This window comes from Heteronotia binoei, chromosome 6 (assembly GCF_032191835.1).
Source record: "Heteronotia binoei isolate CCM8104 ecotype False Entrance Well chromosome 6, APGP_CSIRO_Hbin_v1, whole genome shotgun sequence".
NCBI lineage: Eukaryota > Metazoa > Chordata > Lepidosauria > Squamata > Gekkonidae > Heteronotia > Heteronotia binoei.
In genome coordinates, this window is record NC_083228.1 from 49,788,204 (window position 1) to 49,815,468 (window position 27,265).

Genomic DNA, 27,265 nt, shown 5'->3' on the forward strand with positions numbered 1-27,265 from the left:
AATTGCTGAATCTTGAACTACGCGGTTGGCACTGAAGAGAACCTGAAAATACTCCGACCACCGGTTCAATATGGATGCCTTGTCTGTGAGGAGCACTTGGCCGTCTGCACTACGCAAGGGACTCTGAGTCTGATATGATGGACCATATACTGCCTTCAGGGCTTCGTAGAACCCTCTTAAATCACCAGTGTCTGCACACAGCTGGGTTCTCTCAGCAAGCTTGGTCCACCACTCGTTCTGAATGTCTCGAAGCTTGCACTGGAGGTTGCTACATGCAGCGCGAAAGGTTGCTTTTTTCCCAGGACAGGAGGGCTGAGCAAGATGTGCTTGGTAGGCAGATCTCTTTTTCGCCAGTAAATCTTGGATCTCTTGATTGTTCTCATCAAACCAGTCCTTGTTCTTCCTTGTGGAGAACCCGAGGACTTCTTCAGAGATCTGCAGGACGGTAGTTTTTAGGTGTTCCCAGAGTGCTTCTGGAGAAGGGTCTGTGGGGCAACTGGGGTCCTCAATTCTTGACTGGAGTTTTGCCTGGAAGGCAGCTTTAACTTCGGCTGACTGGAGACTGCCAACCTGAAACTTCCTCCGAGGGATACCTCCTCTCCTGGGTGTGGGTTTAAAGTGAAGACGGAGATTGCTGCGTACAAGACGATGATCCGTATGACATTCTGCACTGGGCATTACTCGGGTGTGTAAGACATCTTGAAGGTCTCTCTGGCGCACCAGAATGTAGTCGATAAGGTGCCAGTGCTTGGACCGTGGGTGCATCCAGGTTGTCTTCAGACTGTTCTTCTGCTGGAAGATAGTGTTGGTGATGGTGAGCTGGTGCTCCATGCAGAATTCTAGCAGGAGGCGCCCGTTGTCATTGCAGTTGCCAATGCCGTGTTTGCCAAGTACTCCTTTCCAGGCTTCCGAGTCTTTACCTACTCTGGCATTGAAGTCGCCAAGGATGATCACCTTGTCCTCTGTAGGGGTCTTCCGTACGAGGTTGTGTAGATCAGCATAGAACTTGTTCTTTTCTGCAGGATCTGCTTGAAGGGTTGGGGCATACACACTGAAGAGTGTTGCATGCTGCTTGTTTTGAAGTGGGAGGTGCATGGACATGATGTGATCTGAGTGACCTGTTGGCAGGTTTTCGAGTTTGGAGGCAATGGAGTTCCTGACCATGAAGCCAACGCCAGAAAGGCGGCTCTCAGCCTTTGACTTACCTGACCAGTAGAGGGTATAGCCAGCACCGTGTTCTTGAAGACTACCTTCCTCAGGGAAACGGACCTCACTGAGAGCTGCTATGTCGATATTCAACCTGAGAAGTTCGTGGGCAACTAGAGCAGAGCGTCGTTCAGGGCGACCACTGTCTACTGTGTCAAGCATGGTTCTGATGTTCAACACGCAAGCTTTAGTCTTTGCACACTTTGTGAGGCAGGTGCATGCCTTTTCTTTGTTGTTATTTTTTGACCGCAAGTAAGGATGCCCGTTGACCGCGGCTAGCCAACTGGGGTGGAGGAGACGAGCTTTGTTTAGGCCACCTTTTCTAGGCCCCTCTCCGTGTGGAGCAAGCAGTGCTGTCCCTAGATAAGGCTGCTTAGTCGTTCAGGGTGCCGCCGAAAAATGCTTTCGTCTCCGGGTTAGCATCAGGCGACCAATACCCTGAACCGCCTACATGCAGGATCGGGACTGCGGCTTCCAGTGGCACCTTCCACCTGCCGTTTCGCCCCTTGCCCATCGCTGCAGGACTTGATGCGTTGTGGGTTGTGGGTTGTGTATGTGGATATGCCCTTCAGGCCTGCGCAGAGGAATTTTTTAGGTGAAGCCCAGTGTGCGCGGTACTGGCTCCACCCTTTCACCTGGGGGTCATCTGCCATGGCCCAGTAAGCCGGGACGCCGGCAGCGAGTCCTCCAGGTGGTAGGTGTTACATTAACGAGCTCTATCTGCCCGGGTTTGACGTTAGAGTTTTCCTTCTCTTAGGCTGGCAAGGTTGGTGGGCCCAGCCTGCCCATCCGGTTATACCGCCGGACAATTCGGTCGCACCATGACGTAGCAAACTCTGTGAAAAACGGGGGGGGGACCAGCGAGAAGGTGTTGCTACGGATGCAGTAATGCAGGAGAGGCCATTGCAGTGACCATCTGCCAGGCATAGCCAGACAGTGACCACGCGGCATTCACTACACCGGGAGAGGAGAGACTATGTATTGCGCATACACTTTCCCTGGGGGGGTAGGATACCCAGAGGGAGCCCACCCCCCCACCCCCGCCCCTTATAAAAACATTTGAAGGCTAAATTACGTATGTCTGGATAAAAAAACATTTGAAGGCTAAATTACGTATGTCTGGATAAAAAATTCAAATGCTAATGGTAAAACGGTAATTGCTGCCTAGCATATGAAAGGTTAAATTAGCAGGTGGAAATTTGTTCGGATGGTCCCTATAATGGCCCTGTCCACTTCCCTCCCTCAAATGCAAGATTATCCTTCAATTTTTCTTTCCCTTTACTGACTGAGCTACCCTAGTAATGTATTTTCTTCTTTGCTGAAGAACTCTTGCTATCCCACCATCTCACAGTATATTTTGGCTCAGCTCAGGAACCTGAGGGAAGCATTGGGAGTCCTCTTTAAGTTAAACAATAAATAGTACTTGAAGAGTTCTGAAATTCAAAAATAATGACATACTTTATTTAGCATAGAGGGGAAAGGTCAGATGAAATCAAGGGTTGAATATTCTGAGGTAAAACCAATACATGAACAGATTTTAGTTCTCAGATTTCAGGCTAATAAGAACTTCTTAAGCTATTCGCAGTTACTTAAAAATTTTATGCTGCAAGGCTTTTGTTCTGGTGTTTTCCAAACACTCCAGTACACTTTCTTTGAGCATTCACTGACTCTTTAAGTTTCTAGAAGGCTGGTACACTCTTTCCAGTACCCAAACCCCTTCTCTTGAAACACCAGTACTTGCCTTGAGTTTTTAACTGATTCTTAAGGTCTCCAAAGGCAGTTTCTAACCACACCAGACCAGGGATCCCTCCATTCAGAGCTATCTCTCTGTTTTAACTGGGTATGGAAATTCTTTCTCTCACTAGATCTCTGTCCCTTTCTTTGACTCAAATGGGAATCTCTGTCTAACTACCCATTCATCCTTGTCTCCACCCCCTTCTGTCCATGTTAAACTCCTCTCAGACAGGGCTGAATTCCGAAACTGTCAGTGCTCTACTCAGCTGGGGGAAAGTCAGACTGAATTCTGCTCAGCATCCAGTTCAGAAGTCTTTCTCTGCTTAGCTGATGCTAACCAATTAGATCTCTTGGAACAGTCTGTCACTTAAGGCTCTCTGGCTCTGTGAAGAATTAACCCTTCACAGTCTTTTATCTGTTTACAAAGATCTTTGAAGCTTTTAAAATGCACTTTGTCACTGTCCCTTTAGACACAGGCAGGACTTTTTTTGAGCAGGAACTCACAGGAAAGCAGTTCTGGCTGGCTTGGTGCCAGGGGGTGTGGCCTAATATGCAAATGAGGTCCTGCTGAGTTTTTTCTACAAAAAACCCTACACGAAACAATGGTGATACCAGGGGGTGTGGCCTAATATGCAAATGAGTTCCTGCTGGGCTTTTTCTGCAAAGAAAGCCCTGGACACAGGTATTTGTCTAACACAGTCCCTTTAGATACAGGTATTTTTCAGACCTGAGAGATGGCCAAATTGGTATTATCAAATTACTTAAAATGCATCTAATCACATAGAAAAAAAAATTTGTAAAAGTTTTTACAGGAACAGCAAATTGAAGATAAACACATAGAATACAATTTACTTAGCTTAAATTAAAAATGCACTTGAACAGCAGGATCTTGACAATGTTCTAGAAGACTAACAAAGAAGATGTATTCAAGCCTTAAAGTGAAGGAAGTTCTACATACTTGGGGCAGCAACAGAGAAGGAATTGTCCCTTGTAAACAAGCAGATGTCAGATGATGGAGGACACAGAGCTTTTCCAATTGATGTCAACATTTAGTCAGTTTTATGCCACAGGAACTGGTCCTGAGGATCTTTAAGGCTTAAAAGCAGCCCTTCAAAGTGATCCAAGAAATGGAAATGGAAGCAAATGAAAATGTAGAACCACACATGCAAAACCACCTGTCCATGGCAAAAAAAACAGTCAGGTTCATTTAGACCAGGGGTGGCCAATGATAGCTCCCCAGATGTTTTTTACCTACAACTCCCATCAGCCCAAGCCATTGGCCATGCTGGCTGGGGCTGATGGGAGTTGTAGGCAAAAAAAAACTTCTGGAGAGCTACCATTGGCCACCCCTGATTTAGACCATTTAAAGTTTATAAGATATTTTCACAGGCAGTGCCATTTAGCATATGGTACAACAGTCTAGTCTTGAAGTAAGTACTCAGGGCATGAGTAATTGTGGCCAGATCTGATTTCTGCACTTTAGTCTGCTAAAAGAAACTCCTGGGTCAAGATCCACATGAGATCAAAGCAGATACCACAGCTGTGAACTTCTCAGTGGCAGTCCAACCCCATGAAACACTACCTATGTATCACAATCATCTATGTATTTTATGACAGATAAAAATGTCTGACTTCTTTGGATCAAGCTGGAGCTTGTTCACCATAAACTATTCTATTATTTAAATAGTCCAAAACAATGAGTAGAAAGAGAGGTAGAGCTGGTTGCCATCCGAATACTGAGAGCATCTCTCACAAACATCTCCTAGTGGCTTAGTGTATATATTAAAACCCATGAGAGATAAGACAGAACTGTGCAAACCAAAGACCATAGTAGTAGTGCCTGCTTCTGTCCCCCGCTCCCTCTGTTTCCCTTGTTTCTTTTCCCATCCCACACCTTTCCCTTTCTCTTCAGAAATAAGCAAGCAAGAGAACATGAAGGAATTCAAGGTGATCTAAGGTGGACTGGGGCAAGACTTCAAAACAGCAGCTATGCCAAGAAAATGGAGCAAATACCCCCTTAGATCACTGAACCAGTGTAGCATTACAGCACCTGCCAACAGTGTCCTCTGCCTTCCACAGTTGTTCTCAACAGAAGCAGCCAGCAATTCATTTTTTCTTCTCAAACACTGTTCATATAATGGCAGGTGAAGAACCCCTGAACCTTTTGGCCAGCTGCCTATTTGCGATTAGAACTGGAATGACAATACAACTAAAGCTAAGCACATGATGCCAAGAGATAAATAACTTTTGTCAGCTGAAGTAAATTCTTGTTAAATTTTTTAAATTAATGGCTTTGTTTGGGCCAAGCCAGTCTTGTGAATGCCTCAAAACACATAACCAAGTGGCCTTAGTTCCAAACAATGGAATTAAGCTCAGCAGGTGGTGAATGTGTCATTATCAGTAATCAGCATTGATGGCAGAATAGTTAAAGATAGATTTCAGTAAAACTTGGGCTAGAAGGAATGAGTTTGGTTAGCTTTTTGAAGGCTAGATAACAAAAATGTCTATCTGTTGTGTATCAAGATGTATTTCAGTCTGCTCTCTAGATGCTAATGCACTGAAGTCTTCCATAGCAACAACTCTTCTCCAAAAGATATTTGTGTCCTTATTTTCTTTACCATATTACTCCAAAGTTCAAGTAGAGTATCTCTCTCAGCATAAACATATTATCAGAAGACATATCTGAGTTTCAAGTATCTTATTATAATATTATTTTGGCTAATAATAATCAAAAGGCAACTTGTCTTCCCTTTACTTGTGGCTGGCCGCCAAGGTGGTGTGACTCCAGAGAGGGAAGGAGTGAGATTTTTAAATGCCTTCCCTTCCCTCCCCAGGTAGCAATACAGTGGAAGCATGCTTCCGAGGTGGCTCTGAAGTGCGAAGGAGAGGGATTTTTAAATGCCTCCCCCTTTACTCCCTGAGTTGCACCACAGCAGTAGAATGCCTTGAGGAGTGAAGGGAAGGCAATTTGCCTTCCATTCAGTTGTGGAGGCATGCTGCCAAGGCAGAGTGACTCCAGAGAGGGAAAGAGGTATTTTTAATGCTTTCCTCTCCCTTCCCAAGTCGTGCCACAGCAGCAGCATACTACCAGAAATGAAGTGAAAGCAATTTGCCCTCCCTTCATTTGTGGAGGTTTGCTGCCAAGGCTGCGTGACTCTGGAGAGGGAAGGAGGGATTTTTAAATTCCTCCCCCTCCCTCCTGAGTTGTGCCACAGCAAGCGGCATGCCTTCACTCATGGAGGTGTGCCAAGGCAGCATGACTCTGGAGATGCCACCAACTGAATGAACTGTCACAAAAACCATGGTTCGCAAACCACAAACTGGCCTGGTTTGTGATGAATCCTGATTTGTAATTCAGTTTGTGCCCGTCCTTAGTGGGCATTAAGAAGTTGTTCCTAATAAAGTCACTGGGAATGGAAGAGTTTTGTGTGTTTAAGAGAAACTTGGTGCTAATCTTGCCAAGTGTTTGTTGATTATTACTTAAGATATCTCAAAGAAACTGCGTGAAAAAGTATCATATTTTTAGAACAGCAACGAAAACAATTGAAATTGTATATGCACAAATTACAACAGTTTGGTGTAGTGGTTAAGTGCGTGGACTCTTATCTGGGATAACCAGGTTTGATTCCCCACTCCTCCATTTGCACCTGCTGGAATGGCCTTGGGTCAACCATAGCTTTCATAGAAGTTGTCCTTGAAAGGGCAAATGCTGTAAGAGCTCTCTCAGCCCTACTTACCTCACAGGGTGTCTGTTGGGGGGGGGGGGGTAAAGGAGATTGTGACCACTCTGAGATTTAGAGTATAGGGCAGGATATAAATCCAGTATCATCTTCTTCTACATTGGACTGACAAGACAACATAATCAAACTTTACAAATGAAGCTACCTAATATGGAACATCAACCAGTTTCCTTAACAAAGCATCTTCCATCCTATACTGTAAAACATACAAGATGCTTCTGTTAAACTGACATAAAAATTGATCTAATAATGATGATGATGATGACCATTGCATTCACAGAACAATTTAAAGAAGAGCCAAGCCTTATGTTAAGAAAGCTACTGGGGATTCTCATGGACTTGCCAAAACAAGTATCATGTGATGATTTTATGTGTTGATGCCAGCCATTGGCTTTTGTGGAGTATTTGTAATATAAGAATTCACTCTGAATAAAAACTGTAATACCCTTAATGTATATGATGCTCTGATGCTTTGAAAAAAATTGTATAAATGGAAGATAAACACTACAATGATTCAGACAATGTTGGGAATGTATTACTGAACATATATAAGTAAGATTGTCAACTAATACAGGGTCACATATTGGGACTTCTACTTACCCAAATTATACCACATGTCTCGGATCTCAAAGCCGATTTGTCTCCTCATATCTCCATACCTAGGAAGAACAATTTTTTTCAGCAACAAGTTTTGTGTAATATTTCTATCTTCAACTGCTACCATAATCAAATTTCTATTAGAAAATTAAACAACAACAGTGAGGACTAAATGGTATGGCATTATTTGGGATCCTAATGTACCTTAGAGACTTGAGTCATTCAGAATTACAGAACCATCCTTAGGTCATGAGAAGAAGGGCAGGAAGGGTTGCATCAGTGCTTAGTTCTTGTGGCTCCTTCTTACATGCCCAAGGAAATGCTGGGCATGTAAGAAGAAGAATAGAATCACAGAGTTGGAAGGGGGAGGGAGAGAGAGACAGAGCCCAACCTCCTACACATTGTGTAGGAGGTTGGGCTAGATGTATAGAGCAGAGCACCTTTTTTCCTCCAAGCAATGTACAGAGCAGAGCACCTTTTTTTCTCCAAGTAAGGAAAGAAATGCTCACCATTTTCATTTCCTTCCTCTGGATCTGTCCCACCTTCTCTATATCCTTCTTAAATTGTAGTAGTCAAAACTAAACACAATATTCTAGGTGAGGTGGAACCAGAGCAGAGTAAAATGATACCATCATACTTTGTTTGGACACAATACTTCTGTTGAAACAGTCAAAAACTGCATTTGCCTTTTTTGCCACCGCATCACACTGCTGACTCATGTTCATCCAAATAATTTATAAAGATATTAAACAAAACAGATCCCAGCACAGATCCCTGAGGCATTCCACTTGTCATTCCTCTCGGTTAACAAGCAGTCTTTGGGTGCCATCTGCCAATCTGTTAACAGATCCACCTAACAGTAATAGGATCCAAACTATATTTTACCAACTTGTCAACAAGAATATTATGTAGAACCTTATCAAAAACCTTATTGTAATCAAGAAAAACGATGCCTGCAGCATTTCCTGATCCAGCAAGGTAGTAACTTCCCTTAAAAAAAGAGATATGGTTAGTCTGACATGACTTTCTTTAGAAACCCATGCTGGCTTTTAGTAATCACAACCATTCTTTCTAAATGCTCAAGGACTGACTGTTTGATGATTTGTTCTAAAACGTCAAGCTGGCAGATTGGTAGTTACCCAGATCCTCCTTTCCCCCCTTCTTGAAGATGGGGATAACATTTGACCTCCTCCAATCTTCTAGCACCTCACCTGTTCTCCAAGAATTCTCAAACATTTAATAGGTAAAGAGCATGCAGAAGGTTAAATGGCATTCTGAAAAACATACAAAAGGATAATTTCAAAAATAAAAACAAGTCAAAAACAAAAGTTAAACATGACAATCCCCAGTCTAATATCAGCATTTCTTTCTTTGCTTGGAGGAAAAAAGGCACTCTGCTCTGTGCAGCTTTTTCTGTAAACGTTTCACCTATGGGAATTTCACTTTGCCTTATCTTCATATTACATAACTGTCCCTTGGGAGTGAGGGGGTGGCTGTGTAGATTAATGAGAGTATTATCCATTTCTTAGACTCTAATAGCTGGAGAAAACAAACTGCGCAGCTTTAGGAATATTTTTTTATGAATATTTTTTGCATACATTGACTGCCCTAGAAAATGAACCAAGAAACACCATATCCAGCAGGTATCAAGGACATCCAAATTAAATGAATTAGCAGTTATGTGGAATTTGAGCTACCACACAGCCTTTTGGGATATTCCAAGACAGCTAAACGTAAAACATCCTGAAAGGTTGCAGAAAACTGAGACATAAATAGAAGATAAATCTATTCTAGAGCTGGCACTGGCAAATGAAGAAAAAAACCCTGGATGCATGCATATACCTTAGGAAAACCTAATCCTGAACAGTAAAAGTGTGATAATTTTTTTAAAATGAGGACAGAAAATGGTAGTACAATGCCAAACTATTGTTTAAAAAACTTATTTCAACTAATTCAGAGAAATTAAATTTCTTAAATCAAGAATAGGGAACAAGAACCCCCCACTGGACATAGACTGGCTTAGTCCAGATGTAACAGTTTGCCACTGGGAGATTTTCAGGTTGACAACTCTTTCCCTGCCCCCTTTCATATGCAGCCCAATAATTACACATTTCAAGGTGTGAACCAAAGCCCCCTCTCCATTCTATATGGACATCGTGTTTTCTGGTCTAACAGTCAGGATGCCTGGACTTCTAGTTCTCACACACATCTACACTTGGGCATAGGCCAAACTGGCAGCTTCCTGCCAGGCCTATGTGAGCTGTTTGGACCTCAGTCACCAAGGCAATGCCCCCACAGACAGGCCCCAAACCAGAAAGAAGGACTCCCAGTCCACTATCATGCACAAATCCCTGGCTCTGCAGAACAAGAGATTGCGCGGTTGCCATCAGCTGTCCAGCTATGCGGTTTTTCAGTTCTCCTGACGGAAGCCATTACAAGGGCTAACAGCATCTGCGATCATCTTCCTGCATCTTTGAGACACCATGAGAGCGAAGCAAGAGCCCCACGTACTCAATGTGTAACTTGGACACTTCCATAAGGCAATCAAGCTTATCTCTGTATGCATCCTGCCAGCTAGGGTTTTTTTGAGCAGGAACGCACAGGGACGCAGTTCTGGCTGGCTTGGCAGCAAGGGGTGTGGCCTAATATGCAAATGAGCTTCTGCTGGTTTTTTTCTACAAAAAAGGCCCTGCTGCCAGCCATTCTAAGCTGAACATCACACAAAAGACTGTGCCAGCCAAGATGAGTCAATAACAAGGACCAAGCCAGACCCGGAGACCAATGCCATTGTGTAGGTTGGGTGTCACTTTAGATAACCAGTCCTATATTGTCACATTAGATAACTTTGTTCAGTTATGTTAAGCCCATTAATTCCTGTTTCTTTCCAAATGTCACCGTAGAGCCTCCCCTTTTCTGAGGTCACATACCATGTGTCCCAGTGACATAGCTCACCTGACCCCTCTGTCACAGGTCATCTGACCTCACCCCCCTGATGGTACATGGTAGTCCTTAAGATGTCTGACCCAGGGCTCCTCAGGTGTGCATCTGACAGTATTCCTACCCTGCTGTATAGATTCACCCCCAAAACCTGATCAGTTTCGGGTCCCCAATAGTAAGATATGCTGGCTGTGTCTTGCTCCCCCTTCTCTTTTTCGTCGCTATTGGAGCTTCAACTGAAGACTACGATAGGTAAAGTATCACCTTGTCTGTGTTTTCCCTTCATGTTACCCCTATCAATTTCCTTCTAATATTCCTAGGTCTGTATGAGTGTCAAATGAATTTATTCCCTCGTATGCCTGACTGATTTTCTAAGAAAATCCATTATATTTTACCAAACATCTACTCATTATTTAGAAGGAAATTCCGGAGGTCATCTCTTGTATACATAGGTTCTGAATCCCACTGAGCCATAGTTGCCCACCACTCTAATTCCCCTACCTCACATTGAGGGCAATTTGGCTTACACAGGTTTGTCGGAAACCTAGTTTGCCATTACATTCTAAATGGGTAGCTATGACTCATTAAACCATTGTTTGGGATCTGAGTTTATGGAGAAAATGTAAACTATAGTTCACTAGATAAAGTGTACCAACAAATTACAGTTTGCTGTAAATTTGGAAATATTTATCTGGCCACACAACACATATAATTGTGAGCCTGAAGATCTTCCAGGCTTGCTCAAACCCATTATTTGCTGTTATACTGGAACAGGCCACTACATTTACTCTCCTCCCTTTCCCACATATGACAAGAAGGACTGTGCCTGAAAATGCTAGGGACAATTGGTCTTGGGCCCCTTCCCCTTCTGCCTATTTTGAGACTTCCTTCCAGTCTTGAAGCTGGGAACACCTTCTCACTGTTTTGCATCAGGGTACTGAATAGGCTTTTGAACATCAAAGACAAACAAAACAAAACAAAAACAGAACAATAAAGGGAAGCAGGACTATACCTAATTCAATCATGCTAATTAGAGAAGCTTCACTTTGCTCAATGTCCAAAAAATCAGGTCAATAGTCAAGAATGACTTGTGTTTTTTAATTATCATATTTCCATTTCCTTTACCTAAACCACAGGGTATCTATCTATCTATCTATCTATCTATCTATCTATCTATCTATCTATCTATCTATCTATCTATCTATCTATCTATCTATCTATCTATCTATCTACCTATCTACCTATCTATCCATCCATCCTCCAAGACTCAGTTCTATATCCCAAACTGTAAAGGATTCTGGGACATCAGAGAATAGCAGGACAAATGCTGCTTTCATTGAAGGATTAAGCATCTCAATTGCCAAGAGATTTGCTAATAACTTCCTCACACAAGATAGGTATGGAATAAAATTCATTTGACGAACTGGGTTTTGCCTTACAAAAGTTTATGACAATAAATTTGTTAAGATGCCATAGCATTATTTGTAGTCTTGAATCTGTAAACCACCTGATTATTTACATGTTTCATATAGGTCTATAGTCAGCAGTGGTGTAGTGGTGTGGACTAGGGTCTAGGAAATCCAGTACACATCCTCATTCTGCTATGGAAGCTTGATGAGTGACCTTGGGGCCAGTCACAGACATTCAGCCTAACCTATGTCACAGGGTTGTTGTAAGGATAAAATGGAGAAGAGAATAATGCAATTTGCTTTGGGTCCACACTGAAGAGGAAGGTGGGATATAAATGAAATACCTTGATATCACGGAAGTGGGGGGAGAATGTGAATTAGCTTGTTTCTTCACAGTAGCCCTATGCGACTGTGAGTTATGTCTCAATGCTTAAATCATGGCTAATCAGGAATTAGGTGTTTGTTAACAGCCATAGCTTCTTAACCATAAAATGTGTTTGTTAACTGTAGCTGAATCTTAAAGTCAAAGCATCCATAGTTAAGTCTCTTTCAGTGTATCTTCAGCTTTTCTCCACTGAGGGTGACTGAGTTAGCTGGCCTTGCTACATGCCTAGAAATAGGATCTAGCTCAGAAAACTAAACCACTGTTTCACTTAATAATAATAATAATAATACCTTTTATTTATATTCCGCGCTCCCCGCCGAGGCAGGCTCAGGGCGGCTCACAACATATAAATACAATGTGCAATAAAACCATAATTCACAATAATTACAATTATATAAAACCATCATTAAACCATTAAATCAACTTGTATTAAAATTAACGTTATGGTGCTATGACTCAGATCTTCTATAAAATTCAGTGGCTAAAACATATCCAGTGAATCTTTCTTGGCTCGGTATTAAGTGAAGGCTATTTTGAAGAGGTAGGTCTTGCAGGCCCTGCTGAATTGGTCTAGTCACCGCAGGGCCCGCACCGCCTCCGGGAGTTGGTTCCACAATAGTGGAGTTGCAATGGAGAAGGCCCAATCCCGAGTAGTCTTCAATCTGGCCTCCCTTGGCCCAGGGATATTCAGCTGGTTCTTTCCAGCTGACGTCAGTGCTCTCTGGTGTTCGTATGGGGAGAGACGGTCCCTCAAGTAGGCAGGTTCTCGGCCATACAGGGCTTTAAAGGTAATAACCAGCACTTTGTAATGAACTCGGTACACCACTGGCAGCCAGTGCAGTCCGCGCAGCCCCAGCCGTATGTGCTCCCATCTTGGGAGTCCCAACAACAGCCTAGCCACCGCATTCTGCACTAGCTGCAGCCGCCGGGTTCGGCACAAGGGCAGCCCCATGAAGAGGGCGTTACAGTAGTCCAGTCTCGAGGTGACCGTTGCATGGATTACCATTGCTAGGTCCCGGCGCCCAAGGAAGGGGGCCAACTGCTTCGCCCGTCGGACATGAAAAAACGCGGACTTGGCAGTGGCTGCTATCTGTGCCTCCATTGATAATGAAGGCTCCAGAAGAACCCCCAAGCTCTTGACCCTATGGGCCGCTTTCAGCGGCACACCGTCAAAAACCGGGAGAGGAATTTCCCTTCCCAGGGCACCGCGGCCCAAGCAAAGGACCTCTGTCTTTGTTGGATTCAACTTCAACCCACTCAGCCTGAGCCAACCTGCCTTAGTCTGCAATGCTAGGTCCAGGTTTTCCGGGACGCAGTCAGGCCGGCTGTCCATTAGTAGATAGAGCTGGGTGTCATCTGCATATTGGTGGCACCCAAGCTCAAACCTCCGAGCAAGCTGGGCAAGGGGGCGCATGTAGATGTTAAATAACATCGGAGAGAGAACTGCACCTTGTGGCACCCCACACACTAATGAGTGCCTCCAGGACAGCTCTCCCCCAATTGCCACCCTTTGTCCCCGTCCGTCAAGGAAGGAGGAAAGCCACTGTAAGGCCGACCCCCTAATACCTGTGTTGGCGAGCTGCCGGGTCAGTAGCTGATGGTCGATCGTGTCGAACGCAGCCGACAGATCTAACAACATCAGCACTGCCACGCTGCCTCGATCCAGATGCTGCTGGAGGTCATCTCCCAAGCAACCAGCACTGTCTCCGTCCCATGACCCGGACGAAAGCCGGACTGGTGGGAATCTAAGGTGGAAGTGTTGTCCAGAAAACTCTGCAACTGTAACGCCAGTGCCCTCTCAATAACTTTACCTAAGAATGGTAAGTTCGAGACCGGTCGGTAATTTGCCAATTCGGCTGGATCTGCTGTACTTTTTTTCAAGAGAGGGCGAACCATAGCCTCTTTCAAGGATGTTGGAAATTGCCCTTCTAAGAGGGATCTATTTATGATATCCCGTACAGGATATCTAAACTCCCTCTGGAAAGATTTAATTAGCCAGGAGGGGCATGGGTCAAGATCGCAAGTTGTAGGGCTCACAGTAGAGAGAATATCAGCATTAGATCAACAAATTATTCTTACCCCAAAAGCCTGGTAAGCATTAGCCAGCACTGAGCTACTGAAGACTAGAGCACAGTCTTTGAGGCATAAAATAAATAAATCCTTTTTGTTAATAAATGAATTGGGAGTTGCTTAGGACTGCTTGTAGATCTTCCATATTTGTTCCATGCAGTGTTCCCTCTAAGCTGAGTTATCATGAGCTAGCTCAAAGATTTTTAGCCTCAATTCACACATTTTTGTCTTAGCTCAGGAAGGATGACCCCAAAGCACACTAATTTATGCAGTAGCTCACAACTTTAATGCCAATAGCTCACAAAGTAGAATTTTTGCTCACAGGACTCTGCAAATAAGAGGGAACCCTGGTTCCATGTAATTTCACAAGCATTAGAAATGTATTCACAAGCATTAGAAAAACTAGTATTGGCAGCTTTTCTTCTGGATATGAAGATGAGTTATTTTTTTTAAAAAAAACTGCTGATGTTTAACACACACAAAAGGAATCAGTAAAAATAGTTAAAAGGCTAATTAAAACCTAAGGAGAACTTTTGGTATTGGATAAAGTGATCATTTTCATCCCAGTGGGAGAGAAAAGATATTTCTTCCACAAGTAAATATAATCTTGCACTTCACCCACATGACATTATTGGTTTCCAAACAATTTACTTTCTCAGTTCATTGCCTACAGTATAACCGATTATGTGAGAAATAATAATTTAGTGAAACTTATCACAGAGCTCGACAATTTAGCTAATTTTAATATGCAATTGTGTCCCATGATGCAGGCCGTTTATCTTAATTATTACTGAATGTGTGAAATACAAGAAGTCTACAGAGGCCTCCTACCCTTCCTCAGAAGCTTAGCTTTCAGCCTGTTATAACAAATCTTATCACAAGCCTAACTTCTGCATGCTGTAGAGTGCCTGTCTCTTGATGATGTGCTCATCAGGCATCACCAGCCCTTATAGATGCTGTGCCTTTTAATTTCAAATCTTTAACCTCACGGTCAGTCTATACTGCTGTCTGGTAAACAGTGAGCTCCCATGTAGAAAGGCTGTATGTGTGGTGGATCACTCAAATTATGACAGCAGTCTGAAACAGGCATATCCCAGATCAGGGGCGTCAAGGATTGGATCAGGCCCCTGGAGGACTCCTAGCAGGCCCCCAAGCAAATGGCTGTCCTCTGCTTCCTCCTCTCTCTGCTTCCTTCTGCATCACAGCTCTCTTTGCCAGGCTTGCTCAATCGCACAGGAGCTACAAAGCAAAGCCTCTGTTCTCTCCATTGGCTGACCAGCACATGAAGCAGTTTATGTACAAAAGCTCACAATGCCCAGCCATTTAATGTTTCACCCTGGATCTTAGGCTCAAAGCATTGACCATGAGATCTCTGTAATGACTGTCAAATCAAAAGTTGGTTTGCAACTTGCAGACACACACCTGAACAGTATTCTCAAAACTGAGTACAGACATTGTGTCCAGATTTTGATGCAAGAAGTGTCAGCTATCAGAAACTGTTAAATAAACAAAATATTGCAAGAGTGCTAATCTTTTAAGCATGTTTTAAAGTTTAAAAAAAAACAAAACAAAAAACCTTTAATTGTGTTTGTGTCCTTTATAAAGTTTATATCTTCACTACCTGGCATTACATTCTATGACACACATGGCCCTGCCTGACAGGGTCTCATTTATGTCAGATCTAGCCCTCATAACAAATGAGTCCTAAAGTCCCCTGAGTCCTAAAGCATCATGATGCCATTGCCAGGTGCAGTCAGAAGTGACATTACAATGTTGCTCCAGCCCCATTTTTGCTCACACTGGCAACCTTACTTCCAAGACCCTGAAAAGAGAGCTGGCCCAGAATGCAGCTCATCCAGAATGCAGAGGTGCATGTCCTTATAGGGACACCACTGACAGCACATGTACATCTGGTGCTATGCCAGCTGAACTAGCTCTCAGCTGAATTCCAGATAAAGATCAGGTTTTAACATTTAAATCCCTAGGCAGTCTGGGATGTAGTTTTGGGACTGTCTCTCCCAATATATCTACCAAAGGGCCTTGCGCTCTTCTAACCAACATCTACTTGTGAGCCCCAGCCCAAAAGATGCACACTTAGCCTCAATCAGAGCCAGAGCCTTTTTGGCTCTGGTGTTGACCCTGCAGAAGGAAAGGAAAGGTCCCCTGTGCAAGCACCAGTCGTTTCCGACTCTGGGGTGACGTTGCTTTCACAACGTTTTCACGACAGACTTTTTTACGGGGTGGTTTGCCATTGCCTTCCCCAGTCTTTTACACTTTTCCCACAGCAAGCTGGGTACTCATTTTACCGACCTCAGAAGGATGGAAGGCTGAGTCAACCTTGGGCCGGCTACCTGAATCCAGCTTCCACCGGAATCAAACTCAGGTCGTGAGCAGAGAGTTCAGACCACAGTACTGCAATAATGCTGTTTTATCACTCTGAGCCACGGGGCTGCTGGCCCTGCAGAACACTCTCCCTAGTGAGATCCAGACCCTGCAGGATTTAAGGCAGTTCCACAGGACCTGTAGAATGGAGATGTTCTGCCAGGCCTATGGATGGGCTGATGCTAACTTATCTACAATGGCCTCCCTTACCCTGCTTTAGCTACTTTGCTTAAGTCCATCATAGCTGCTCTCCTCGCCCACTCACTTACCTTGTCCTGCTGCATCCACAGCTACACATAGCCAGTCTTTTTTGACTCATTAAATTGTGCAGCTGATGCCACTTAATGTTCTATGTATTAGTATTGTTTTAGTAATTGATAGATTTTAAGGACTGTATTATATTTTATTTTTGTCTGTTTTAAGAATGTTGCAAATCCACCCTGAGCCTGCTGTATGAGGAGGGTAGGATAGCAATTGAATTTAAGAAAATGAACAAATAAACCTGAGAATTATAACAATAGTAAGCAACTCACAACAATAATATTTCAACAAGATGCCTCTATAGGTACAAAACAAGCACAGGCACCAGAAAACATGAATTGCTCCCAATAAATTGGAAGTTCGAAATACGACTTTTACATATGTCGCTTTTTATAAGAATGACTGTTACCCATTCTGGGAACATTAGTGAATGCTGGGCTACAAAAGATTATAAATAAATATATACCTGGATCATGTGCGTGTATCATGTGCTATACAGATTAATAAGTGTGGAAGCAGTGGGCACCTCAAGATGTATATGCGTATCTCTTAAAGTGCTTGTATGCGCCAATAAACAACATAAATGTGCAACATGATCTCTAGTGCCTCTTCCTCTTCTGAATCCAGGTTGAATATATTTTATATATATATAATTTTGAACATAATTTTATATATACCTTATTTGCAATGCTTCTTTAGTGTTTTCAGTGTTTCAGTGTTTTGATTTTCACCCCTTTGGGGACTCTACTTGGGTGGGAAAGAAACACAGAAATGTTTCAAATAAAATAAATACAATAAATAAATATTCTAGCTGGCATCAACTTTTCACTCTCTTTGTTAAAAGGTCTTTATTAATCATGCTACAGAGACTCATTTTAATTGAAAATGGCAGGTATTAAACCTGGGAGGCTCCTGTATGTAAGGCTTGTGTTATTCTACTTCACTGTGGTACCTCTCCAAACTATAAAGGCCAGGTCCTATGTTCTTGTAAGAGCCCCGTGGTGCAGAGTGTTAAAGACGCAGTACTGCAGTCCTAAGCTATGCTCACGACCTGAGCTCGATCCCTGGGGGAAGCTGGGTTTTCAGGTAGCTGGCTCAAGGTTGACTCAGTCTTCCATCCTTCCGAGGTTGGAAAAATGAGTACCCAGGTTGTTGGGGGGGAAGTGTACATGACTGGGGAATGCAATGGTAAACCACCCCGTAAAAAGTCTGCCGTGAAAACGTTGTGAAAGCAACATCACCCTAGAGTCAGAAACGACTGGTGCTTGCACAGGGGACCTTTCCTTTCCTCCTATGTTCTTGCAACTATGTGGATGTTTCTGATAATTGCTCTATTATTATCTTCTACCAGTGGGTAAAGACTTTGATTCATTTGGCATTCCAACAGTAACTTTTATTAGCCCTCGTTTGTGTGTTTTTATGCATTTATATTGTGTTTATATTGCTTTTATTTCTTTGTTTCAAAAATTTAAATGTGTGTGTCTATTTTAAATGTTTTTACATTTTTGAAATGAATATTCACAGCCTTGAGGACCCTGAATTGGGTGGAAAGGCCACACATAGGTATTATAAATAATAATATTCTCTGGACAGATTTTATATTCTATGCAATTTAGAATAAAATGCAAAAATTCCCTATCCAAAGCCGGTGAGCAAATCCCTTTTAATCAAGAACTGGTGAAACTTTTTGCCTATACAATAAATAATTCTTTATAGACATCACAAAACCACAGCAGTTAGGAAGATTAGTTACAAAGGCCTTTAAGAATTAAGACCGTAATGCAACACTCATGTAATGAGATTAGAATAAGCGCAAACCTAAAGTGGCTTTAAACGTAGAATCTTCTAATACTTTAATTCCAAATTGCTTTGATTCCATGAATATATTGTCAGATAAACATTTTCCTCATCCTATAATTTTGGATCTCGAGTAAAGTCAAAAGAATATGGTAAATACTCAATTCATGGTTTCCAAACTAACCTTTCATCATACTATGATTGCATCTCAATAGATCTTGAATTTTCTATAGCAGCTAAAATAATATTATGTTAATCATCTCTCAAGGTCTTGTTCATGATTTTATACTTAGAACGCAACTTACTTGTTAAGAATTTTGCATCTTTTGGCACTTGAAAAGTTCTCAAGTTGTAGTGATTCTTGTGTAAGAAAAGCAACAGCAAGGTGGAAATAGTTGTTCCAAAGCTGCAAGTCACAAACAGCACAAGAATTATTAGCCAATATTAAATGTTGGTGATATCTTAACATACTTCTGAAAATATCAGGGCTTTTTTTGAAGCAGGAACTCCTTTGCAATTAGGCCACACACCCCTAATGTAGCCAATCCTCCAAGAGCTTACAGGGCTCTTAGTTCAGGGCCTACTGTAAGTTCTAGGAGGATTGGCTACATCAGGGGTGTGTGCCCTAATGTGCAAAGGAGTTCCTGCTACAAAAAAAAGCCCTGGAAAATATAATATATACAGTATGTCACAGAAGTGAGTATACCCCCTCACATTTGTAAATATTGAAGTACGTATATCTTTTCATGTAACAACACTGAAGAAATGACGCTTGGCTACAATGTAAATAGTGAGTCTACAGCTTGTATAACAGTATAAATGTGCTGTCCCTCAAAATTATGCAACACAAAGCCATTAATGTCTAAACTGCTGGCAACAAAAGTGAGTACACCCCTAAGTGATAATGTCCAAATTGGGCCCCAAGTGTCGATATTTTGTGTGGCCACCATTATTTTCCAGCACTGCCTTAACCCTCTTGGGCATAGAGTTCACCAGAGCTTCACAGGTTGCCACTGGAGTCCTCTTTCACTCCTCCATGACGAAGTCACATAGCTGGTGGATGTTAGAGATCTTGCGCATCTCCACTTTCTGTTTCAGGATGCCCCACAGACGCTCAATAGGGTTTAGGTCTGGAGACATGCTTGGCCAGTCCATCACCTTTACCCTCAGCTTCTTTAGCAAGGCAGTGGTTGTTTTGGAGGCGTATTGGGGGTTGTTATCATGTTGGAATACTGCCCTGCGGCCCAGTCTCTGAAGGGAGGGGATCATGCTCTGCTTCAGTATGTCACAGTACATATTGGCATTCATTGTTCCCTCAATGAACTGTAGCTCCCCAGTGCTGGCAGCACTCATGCAGCCCCAGACCATGACATTCCCACCACCATGCTTGACTGTAGGCAAGACACACTTGTCTTTGTACTCCTCACCTGGTTGCCGCAACACACACTTGACACCATCTGAACCAAATAAGTTTATCTTGGTCTCATCAGACCACAGGACAAGGTTCCAGAAATCCATGTCCTTAGTCTGCTTGTCTGCAGCAAACCGTTTGTGGGCTTTCTTGGGCATCATCTTTAGAAGAGGCTTCCTTCTGGGATGACAGCCCTGCAGACCAATTTGATGCAGCGTGCGTCGTATGGTCTGAGCACTGACAGGCTGACCCCCCACCCCTTCAACCTCTGTAGCAATGCTGGCAGCACTCATACGTCTATTTCCCAAAGCCGACCTCTGGATATGGCGCTGAGCATGGGCACTCAACTTCTTTGGTCGACCATGGCGAGGCCTGTTCTGAGTGGAATCTGTCCTGTTAAACCGCTGTATGGTCTTGGCCACCATGCTGCAGCTCAGTTTCAGAATCTCGGCAATCTTCTTATAGCCTAGGCCATCTTTATGTAGAGCATTTTTTTCAGATCCTCAGTGAGTTCATTGCCATGAGGTGCCATGTGGAACTTCCAGTGACCAGTATGAGGGAGTGAGAGTGATAACCTGCTCCCCCCTCACACCTGATACCTTGTACCACTAACGAGTCACATGACACAAGGGAGGGAAAATGGCTACTTGGGCCCCATTTGGACGTTATCACTTAGGGGTGTACTCACTTTTGTTGCCAGCAGTTTAGATATTAATGGCTGTGTGTTGTGTAATTTTGAGGGGACAGCACATTTACACTGTTATACAAGCTGTAGACTCACTACTTTACATTGTAGCCAAGTGTCATTTCTTCAGTGTTGTCACATGAAAAGATATACTTCAATATTTACAAAATGTGAGGGGGTGTACTCACTTCTGTGACATACTATAAATAAGAAGACACCAAACTCTTTTCATTCTTGTTAGGAATTTTTCATACTGCAGCATCACACACAGTTCTCACTAAACAAGCTTGCCCATATTGAAGCCAAAGATTTTGTGATGATTCAAGCAAAAAGGAGTGAGAACTTCACACAGGTCTATTTATTTTGCCTATACAATCTAGGAAAATTGCCCAAAGAAAATTTCTCAGTAGTTGGCTGAGTAACATGCATGAAAGGCTGCTCTTTATGGTTCTACAGAACTCTAACAAATGCACCCAATGTAAAAGATATGAAGCGCAGCCATATAATTTAGTTTCAGTGAAACATAGCAGAGAGGTTTCTGAACATGCCGGCCGTGTCAAGTAAACAGGAAGTGATCCTATTTTTGCTTGATTGAGACTAAAGATAAATTTGTATGCAAATTAATTAAAATACTCAAGCTCTCAGGTTGCTAGCATGACTAAGTGCTGTAGGATTTGAATAAAATCAGAATCAAGGGCAAAAAGTGTTATTCAACTATAATTTGCTTTTTTAATGAATGCTTTTAATGTTTTAAGATCCAGTTATAAATAATTTGCATCACTTACTAGAGCTGCATTCAAACTCAGCAAGTGACTAAAGATCTATGATAAAGAGGTACACATCACAGCAATATTTATGATAAATTCAAGCAACCAGATTTCTCCATTCACAATAGAATTGATGAGTATCACATTGAGTTATTCTTGTAGATTGTATCTTGAAAAGCACTTCATGTGAATAAAGGAATGATACTGGTCACCAAAGTCTCACTCATTAGTTCTACCTCAGATACAACTTCTCAAAATTTCTGATTGATCCTCTCCTTGCCTTTGCCCATGAATGATAATTTCATGTCTCCAGGATGGGAACCAAGGCTCTCCTCATGCCCAGAGGAGAAATCACCACCTAAAAAAACTGCTCCCAGCTTCCAAGCAGGCTTATTATTTCCCAGTGTTTCAGAAAAACAACTCACAATGACTTGAAGGATGGCAAGTGAAGGAATTTAGCTTGTGAAGAATCACCAGGCTCAAACAAAAGGGAAGAAATGCACAATTCAGACCCTTATCCCAACAGCCAAGGAAACATCCTTACTCTAGTAGGCCTAAGTGAACAGCTGATACTTTTTGATTCTCACACTGTTCTAACAGAGAAAAACTCAAGAGACCCATTCCTGCTGTCTGTAGATTTGTCTTTGCCTTTTTCTCCATCTGCGTTTGCATTGCTGCACAGGAGGCAGGACTTACATGATTTTGAGCAAAACAAGATCAAAACAACCTAAACTGACAATAATAGCATGATGGAAGGGAGAGAAACCAGTCCTGAAACAATGAATAATTTTTGCCTCTAATGCAGTTCATCTCCATTTCTTTCTTACAGATTCTGTGCTCATGTATGCATGCTAGTATATATGTATGCATGGAAACAATAGATAAACGCAAGGAAGATGCCAGTGAAACTTGTTAATTTTTGCCCAAGCCATGAAGAACAAGATGTAAGTCCTTAACTGCTAAGACTCTAGAGACTCCCTCTACTTGTGAGTAAAAATGTTGCCCTGTGTTTGTGACATACCTTCTAGACCAGGGGTGGCCAACGGTAGCTCTCCAGATGTCTTTTTGCCTACAACTCCAATCAGCCTCAGGCAGCATAGCCAATGGCTGGGGCTGATGGGAGTTGTAGGCAAAAAAACATCTGTAGAGTTACCGTTGGCCACCCCTGCTCTAGACTTTTCCCGCCTATTCCTTACACCCATTCAATTTTGACTAGACCACAGGGTAAACGAAACAGCTCCTTAAAGCTTAGGTGAGCAGTGCCAGTTTTTTTAAGGGGGCTAATTAGTATTTAAGGGGGCTATTAGTGAGCCCCAGATTCTGATTTTCTCTAAATCCAACAGCACTTAGTCATGCTGGCAAACTACTGAAAGCTTGAGTGGCAAATTCAGTAACCAATTAAACAAAGGTTGCCAGGTTGGTGTTGGAAAACACCTGGAGACTTTAGGGGTGGATCTGGGAGAGGGCGTGCTTTGGGGAGGGGAGGGGTCTCAGTATGATACAATGCCATAAAGTCCACCCTTCAAAGCAGCCATTTCCTCCAGGGGAGCTGCCAGCTGGGGTCAGTTGTAAAAGTGGGAGGCTGGCTTTTACAACTGACCCCAGGTTGGCATCCCTAATTAAAGTTTGACTCCAGTGGCACTTTTAAGACCGACAAAAATGTTATTCAAGGTATAAGCTTTCATGTGCAAGCAACGAAGAAGTGTGCTTCTACAAAAAGCTTATTCTTTGAATACAATCTTGTTAGTCTTAAAGGTGACACTGGATTCACACTTTCTTCTGATGCTTAAGACCATCTAAAAAGTAACCAATTAAAATGAATTGGGCTACCAACCTGAAAGTAACCAATTAAAAATAACAAAGGTAAGAGATACAAAGTTATAGGGCTCTATAAATAAATCAGCAAATAAATCAGCAAAGAGCAATGAAAACAATATTCACACTGCTTACCTGTAGCTCAAAGTTGGCTTGATCAAGAAATTTTTTGTTTAGCATATCTGCATACTGATTAATTGCTCGCAGGAAGACTCTGAAAGATCAAGAGAAAATTACGTAATTACACACTTAGACTTTGAAAGTTTGGCATCTCAATTAGATATAAATCCCAGACTGTCTAGAAAGTAAAATCTACTGCAGTGATTTGAAAAGCAGTGTGATTTCACTATCATTAAACATGTAGGAATTATATGCAGATGTTCTCAAAATTAATCAAGAAAATTAGCATATGCAGAATAACAGCGGCAGAACCAGTTCTCTGGATGAAATCATTTATTTTAAATAGTACCATAAGACTATCAAAAGATCATTAACAATTCCATTTACTGAGAAACAAAAATTATTTGTTTTATAAAACTATATGTACTAATATGAATGGTTTAATTTTAAGCTATGTATTTCAATACAATAAAATCAGCAGCTGATGAACAACGGAATAAAACTTATAATTTATATAACATTTTAAGGTATGTATTAGCTAATTAAAAAGGGAAGATACTGATTATATTTGGTATAAATATAAGAATCTTCAAATATGTATTATAGAGAAAATTCTATATTCTTATTTCAGCAACAGTAAAATATAAACTTTAGTGGCCAAATCTTTGCTCTGGCGGCAAGTGTCTCAGAGGCAAATTGTTTAATTGGAGTTATTAGCATGTCAGCTAATGCCTTGGTAAACTGACATGTCCTTTGAATAGACTGCAGAAACTGTAGGTCTGGACCATTATCTTTGAAAGCACTACAGTAATAAAGGGCAGACTCCAGGACTCTTTCTAAATGACCTCTTTTTTTACACAGTAGTAATCTGTGCAAAGAAGAGCTCACATTAGGACACAGATAATAAACTTAATTACTCGTAGTACATTTCAACAGTGAGCAATAAAAGGAAGATTAGAAATTGAAGACATATGGAATTTTGACAGCTCTTTTACAAAAGAGTCAAGCTCTGCCTCTCTCCAAGAGCAACCAATGAGAGTGGATGGAATGTTGAGAGAAGGAGATTTAAAAACTGCAGTTGAAAAATGGCAGCTAGGGAGTTAGCAGCAAGAGAGAGGTGACAGCTTAGGAACTGTTGTGCAAAATGGTTTCTCCGACTGAGTGGAAGAGTTTAGAAGAGCTGCTTCAAGCAGCCTGAAAACTGTAAATTTGTTCTGATAGTGAGAGAGAGGACCTGACGGGTGAGATGGTAGATTTTAAGAGACAACAAGAGTGGGATATCCTGACCTATGTATTGCCCATAACCTGAAGAAGAGACGTTCTGGACAGTGATAGGAACTCTGCATGTGAAGAAGGGGTGTCACACACCATCCTACATGACTTTGTCTAATAAGCAATCTAATCACAAATATATCAAGAAGAAGAAGAAGAAGAAGATATTGGATTTATATCCCGCCCTCCACTCCAAAGAGTCTCAGAGCGGCTCACAATCTCCTTTACCTTCCTCCCCCACAACAGTCACCCTGTGAGGTGGGTGGGGCTGGAGAGGGCTCTCACAACAGCTGCCCTTTCAAGGACAACCTCTGCCAGAGCTATGGCTGACCCAAGGCCATTCCAGCAGGTGCAAGTGGAGGAGTGGGGAATCAAACCCGGTTCTCCCAGATAAGAGTCCACACACTTAACCACTACACCAAACCGGCTCTCAACATATGATGCTGACTTTTACCAAGTTTAACGACTGAGCCACCTTGCTATTACTGTTTACCTTAACTGGTTAACGTTAACTAACTACAAGCTATTCACAGATTAGGTAGGTAGGTAGATTATAGATAGAGAGCCAAACAGACCTCCACAAATCAAGCCTTATAGCTAAAATGACTACTGAGGGTATTTCCTTTGGTCACATGATAGGAAGACAAGACTCATTGGAAAAGACAATATATCCTAGGAAAAGTTAAAGGCAGAGGGAATAGGAAAAGAGGAAGACTCAACATGAGATGGATTGAATCAATCAAGGAAGCCGTGGCCTTCAGTCTTCAGTCTGCAGGAGGCTGTTAAAGATAGGACTTTTTGGAGGTCATTAATACATAGGATCACCATAAGTCAGAAGGACCTGAAAGCACATAAAAGCAGGCCCATAGCTATGGTGGCAGGCCACTCTATTTAAATCCCCCTTCTATGCGTATGGGCCCTTCATGTGGCAGAAGGGTCAGCTACAGGACCCAAGAAAAAGGAAGTGGCAGTGGTAGCAGTGCTGAACAAGGCCCCAGCAGCAGGAGGAGGAGGAGCTGGAGCCACCATTGCTGCCTCAGCCAATTCCCCTCAGTCAGATCACATCAGAGTTGGTGAGGAGGGAGCAGAGTCAGGCCATGCGGTGGCCGCAGAACCCTCAGAGGCCCTGGCAGATTCCTCGGTGCTTGCTGCCGGCAACCCTTTTTCTGTTCAAGCTCTCCTATGTCTATTGGTGCCCGGCACTGATGAGGAAGCAAGAGAAAAAGACTGGTGAGAGTATGGAGAGGGGGGACGAGGGAGGGTGGCTGACTAGTTGACTGACTGAGGTGAGGAAAGAATTGGCGGGGCATATGGTGGGGGAGAAGGTGCCATCTCAGCCGTCACTGTTCCATGATCGACAATCTTTCTCCTTCAGCTTAACAGTCGAGAGGGGGGAGGGGGAAAGGGAAGCTCCTTCTCTGTTTGGTAGATCCTGCTGCTGGGGCTGGGCTGGCTGCTGGAGAGAAGAAGCAGCCAAACCCATAGCCCCACCTAAAAAAATTATCCTCTGGACCTCCCCACCTAAAATTTTATGGCTATGGGTCTGCATAAAAGGCAGAGTTCGTGACAGTCTCTCAGTAAATAATGTTGTAGTGTCAATGCCATAGTATCACAGAGCAAGTTAAGAAGTCAGGCAAATCAGGCATATATGCTATCAAAATATTAATTAAGCTAAACTAAGAGCATAGCATATTACACACAAATTTATGCCCAGTGTAAAGAAAGCAGACATTTTTCTTTCTCTTATACAATGCTAGAACTTGAAGTCACCTAATTCATAGCCAGCAAAGTAAAGTGTTTCTCATATAATGTAAGTCACTGGCACAAGATGTGTCTATGGCCACTGGCATAAATGATTTTCTAAAATATATTTTAATAAAATATATTTATTTGCCATCAAGTCATAGCTGATATATGACACTGTAGCGTTTTTAAGGCAAGAGATGCTCAGAGGTGGTTTGTCACTGCCTGCCTTCATGTCACAACCCTGGTATTCTTTGGGGGTCTCCTTCCATTCAAATACTAGCTAGGACTGAACCTGCTTAGCTTCCAAGATTTTATGACACTGGGCTAGCTTCATTATCCAGGTCAGGACAATAAACGCATAGTAAATAGTTATTGTAGCTAATAATCCTCAACTCTATATTCAGGGACAACATACCTCTGAATACTAACTGCTTAGCAAGGGGAATGGCAAAGAGGGAAATTGTGCCTTGATTGTGAGTTTCCAGTCAACACTTGGTTGACTACTAGTGGAAATGAGATACTACCTTAGATAGATCTTTGGTTTAATCTAAAAGAGCTTTCACATACTTTTATATTTAATGTTTCATTTTCTTTTTAAATCCAGTAGCTACTATAATGTTACTTAGCCACACCAATCAATAATGCTGTCTTTCAAAATTAACACATACCAATTAAAATTGAAAGCTTACATATTCTGTCTTTTTTCCTTTAGTACCTTCAAATAGTTATTTTTGCCACCAGTGTATAGTCCAATCCTTTAATTAATCATTAATGATCAGTTTCCTCCCACCATTTAGCACATAATACTTTAGATGTTATGATAATTTCTCTATATTATAGAAAACTTTTGTTTAGCAAAAATACCATTGGTTCAGTCTGGTTCTCATTATTTCATTCATTAATGATCCAACACCCCTCTCCCCCTCAAGCT

The 27,265-nt window shown here is 42.3% G+C and overlaps 1 protein-coding gene across 2 annotated transcripts in view; it reads right to left on the reverse strand.

The window, feature by feature from the left end:
• Window positions 1–27,265, reverse strand: part of DOCK1 (dedicator of cytokinesis 1) — a 550,707-nt gene that overhangs the window by 129,386 nt on the left and 394,056 nt on the right. For both annotated transcript variants that reach the window (XM_060241424.1, XM_060241423.1), the window contains exons 30-32: window positions 23,332–23,410; window positions 18,824–18,924; window positions 7,281–7,339 (exon numbers count right to left, since the gene is read on the reverse strand). In XM_060241424.1, the coding sequence (XP_060097407.1) occupies window positions 7,281–7,339; window positions 18,824–18,924; window positions 23,332–23,410 (239 nt within the window). The remainder of the gene's footprint in view (window positions 1–7,280; window positions 7,340–18,823; window positions 18,925–23,331; window positions 23,411–27,265) is intronic.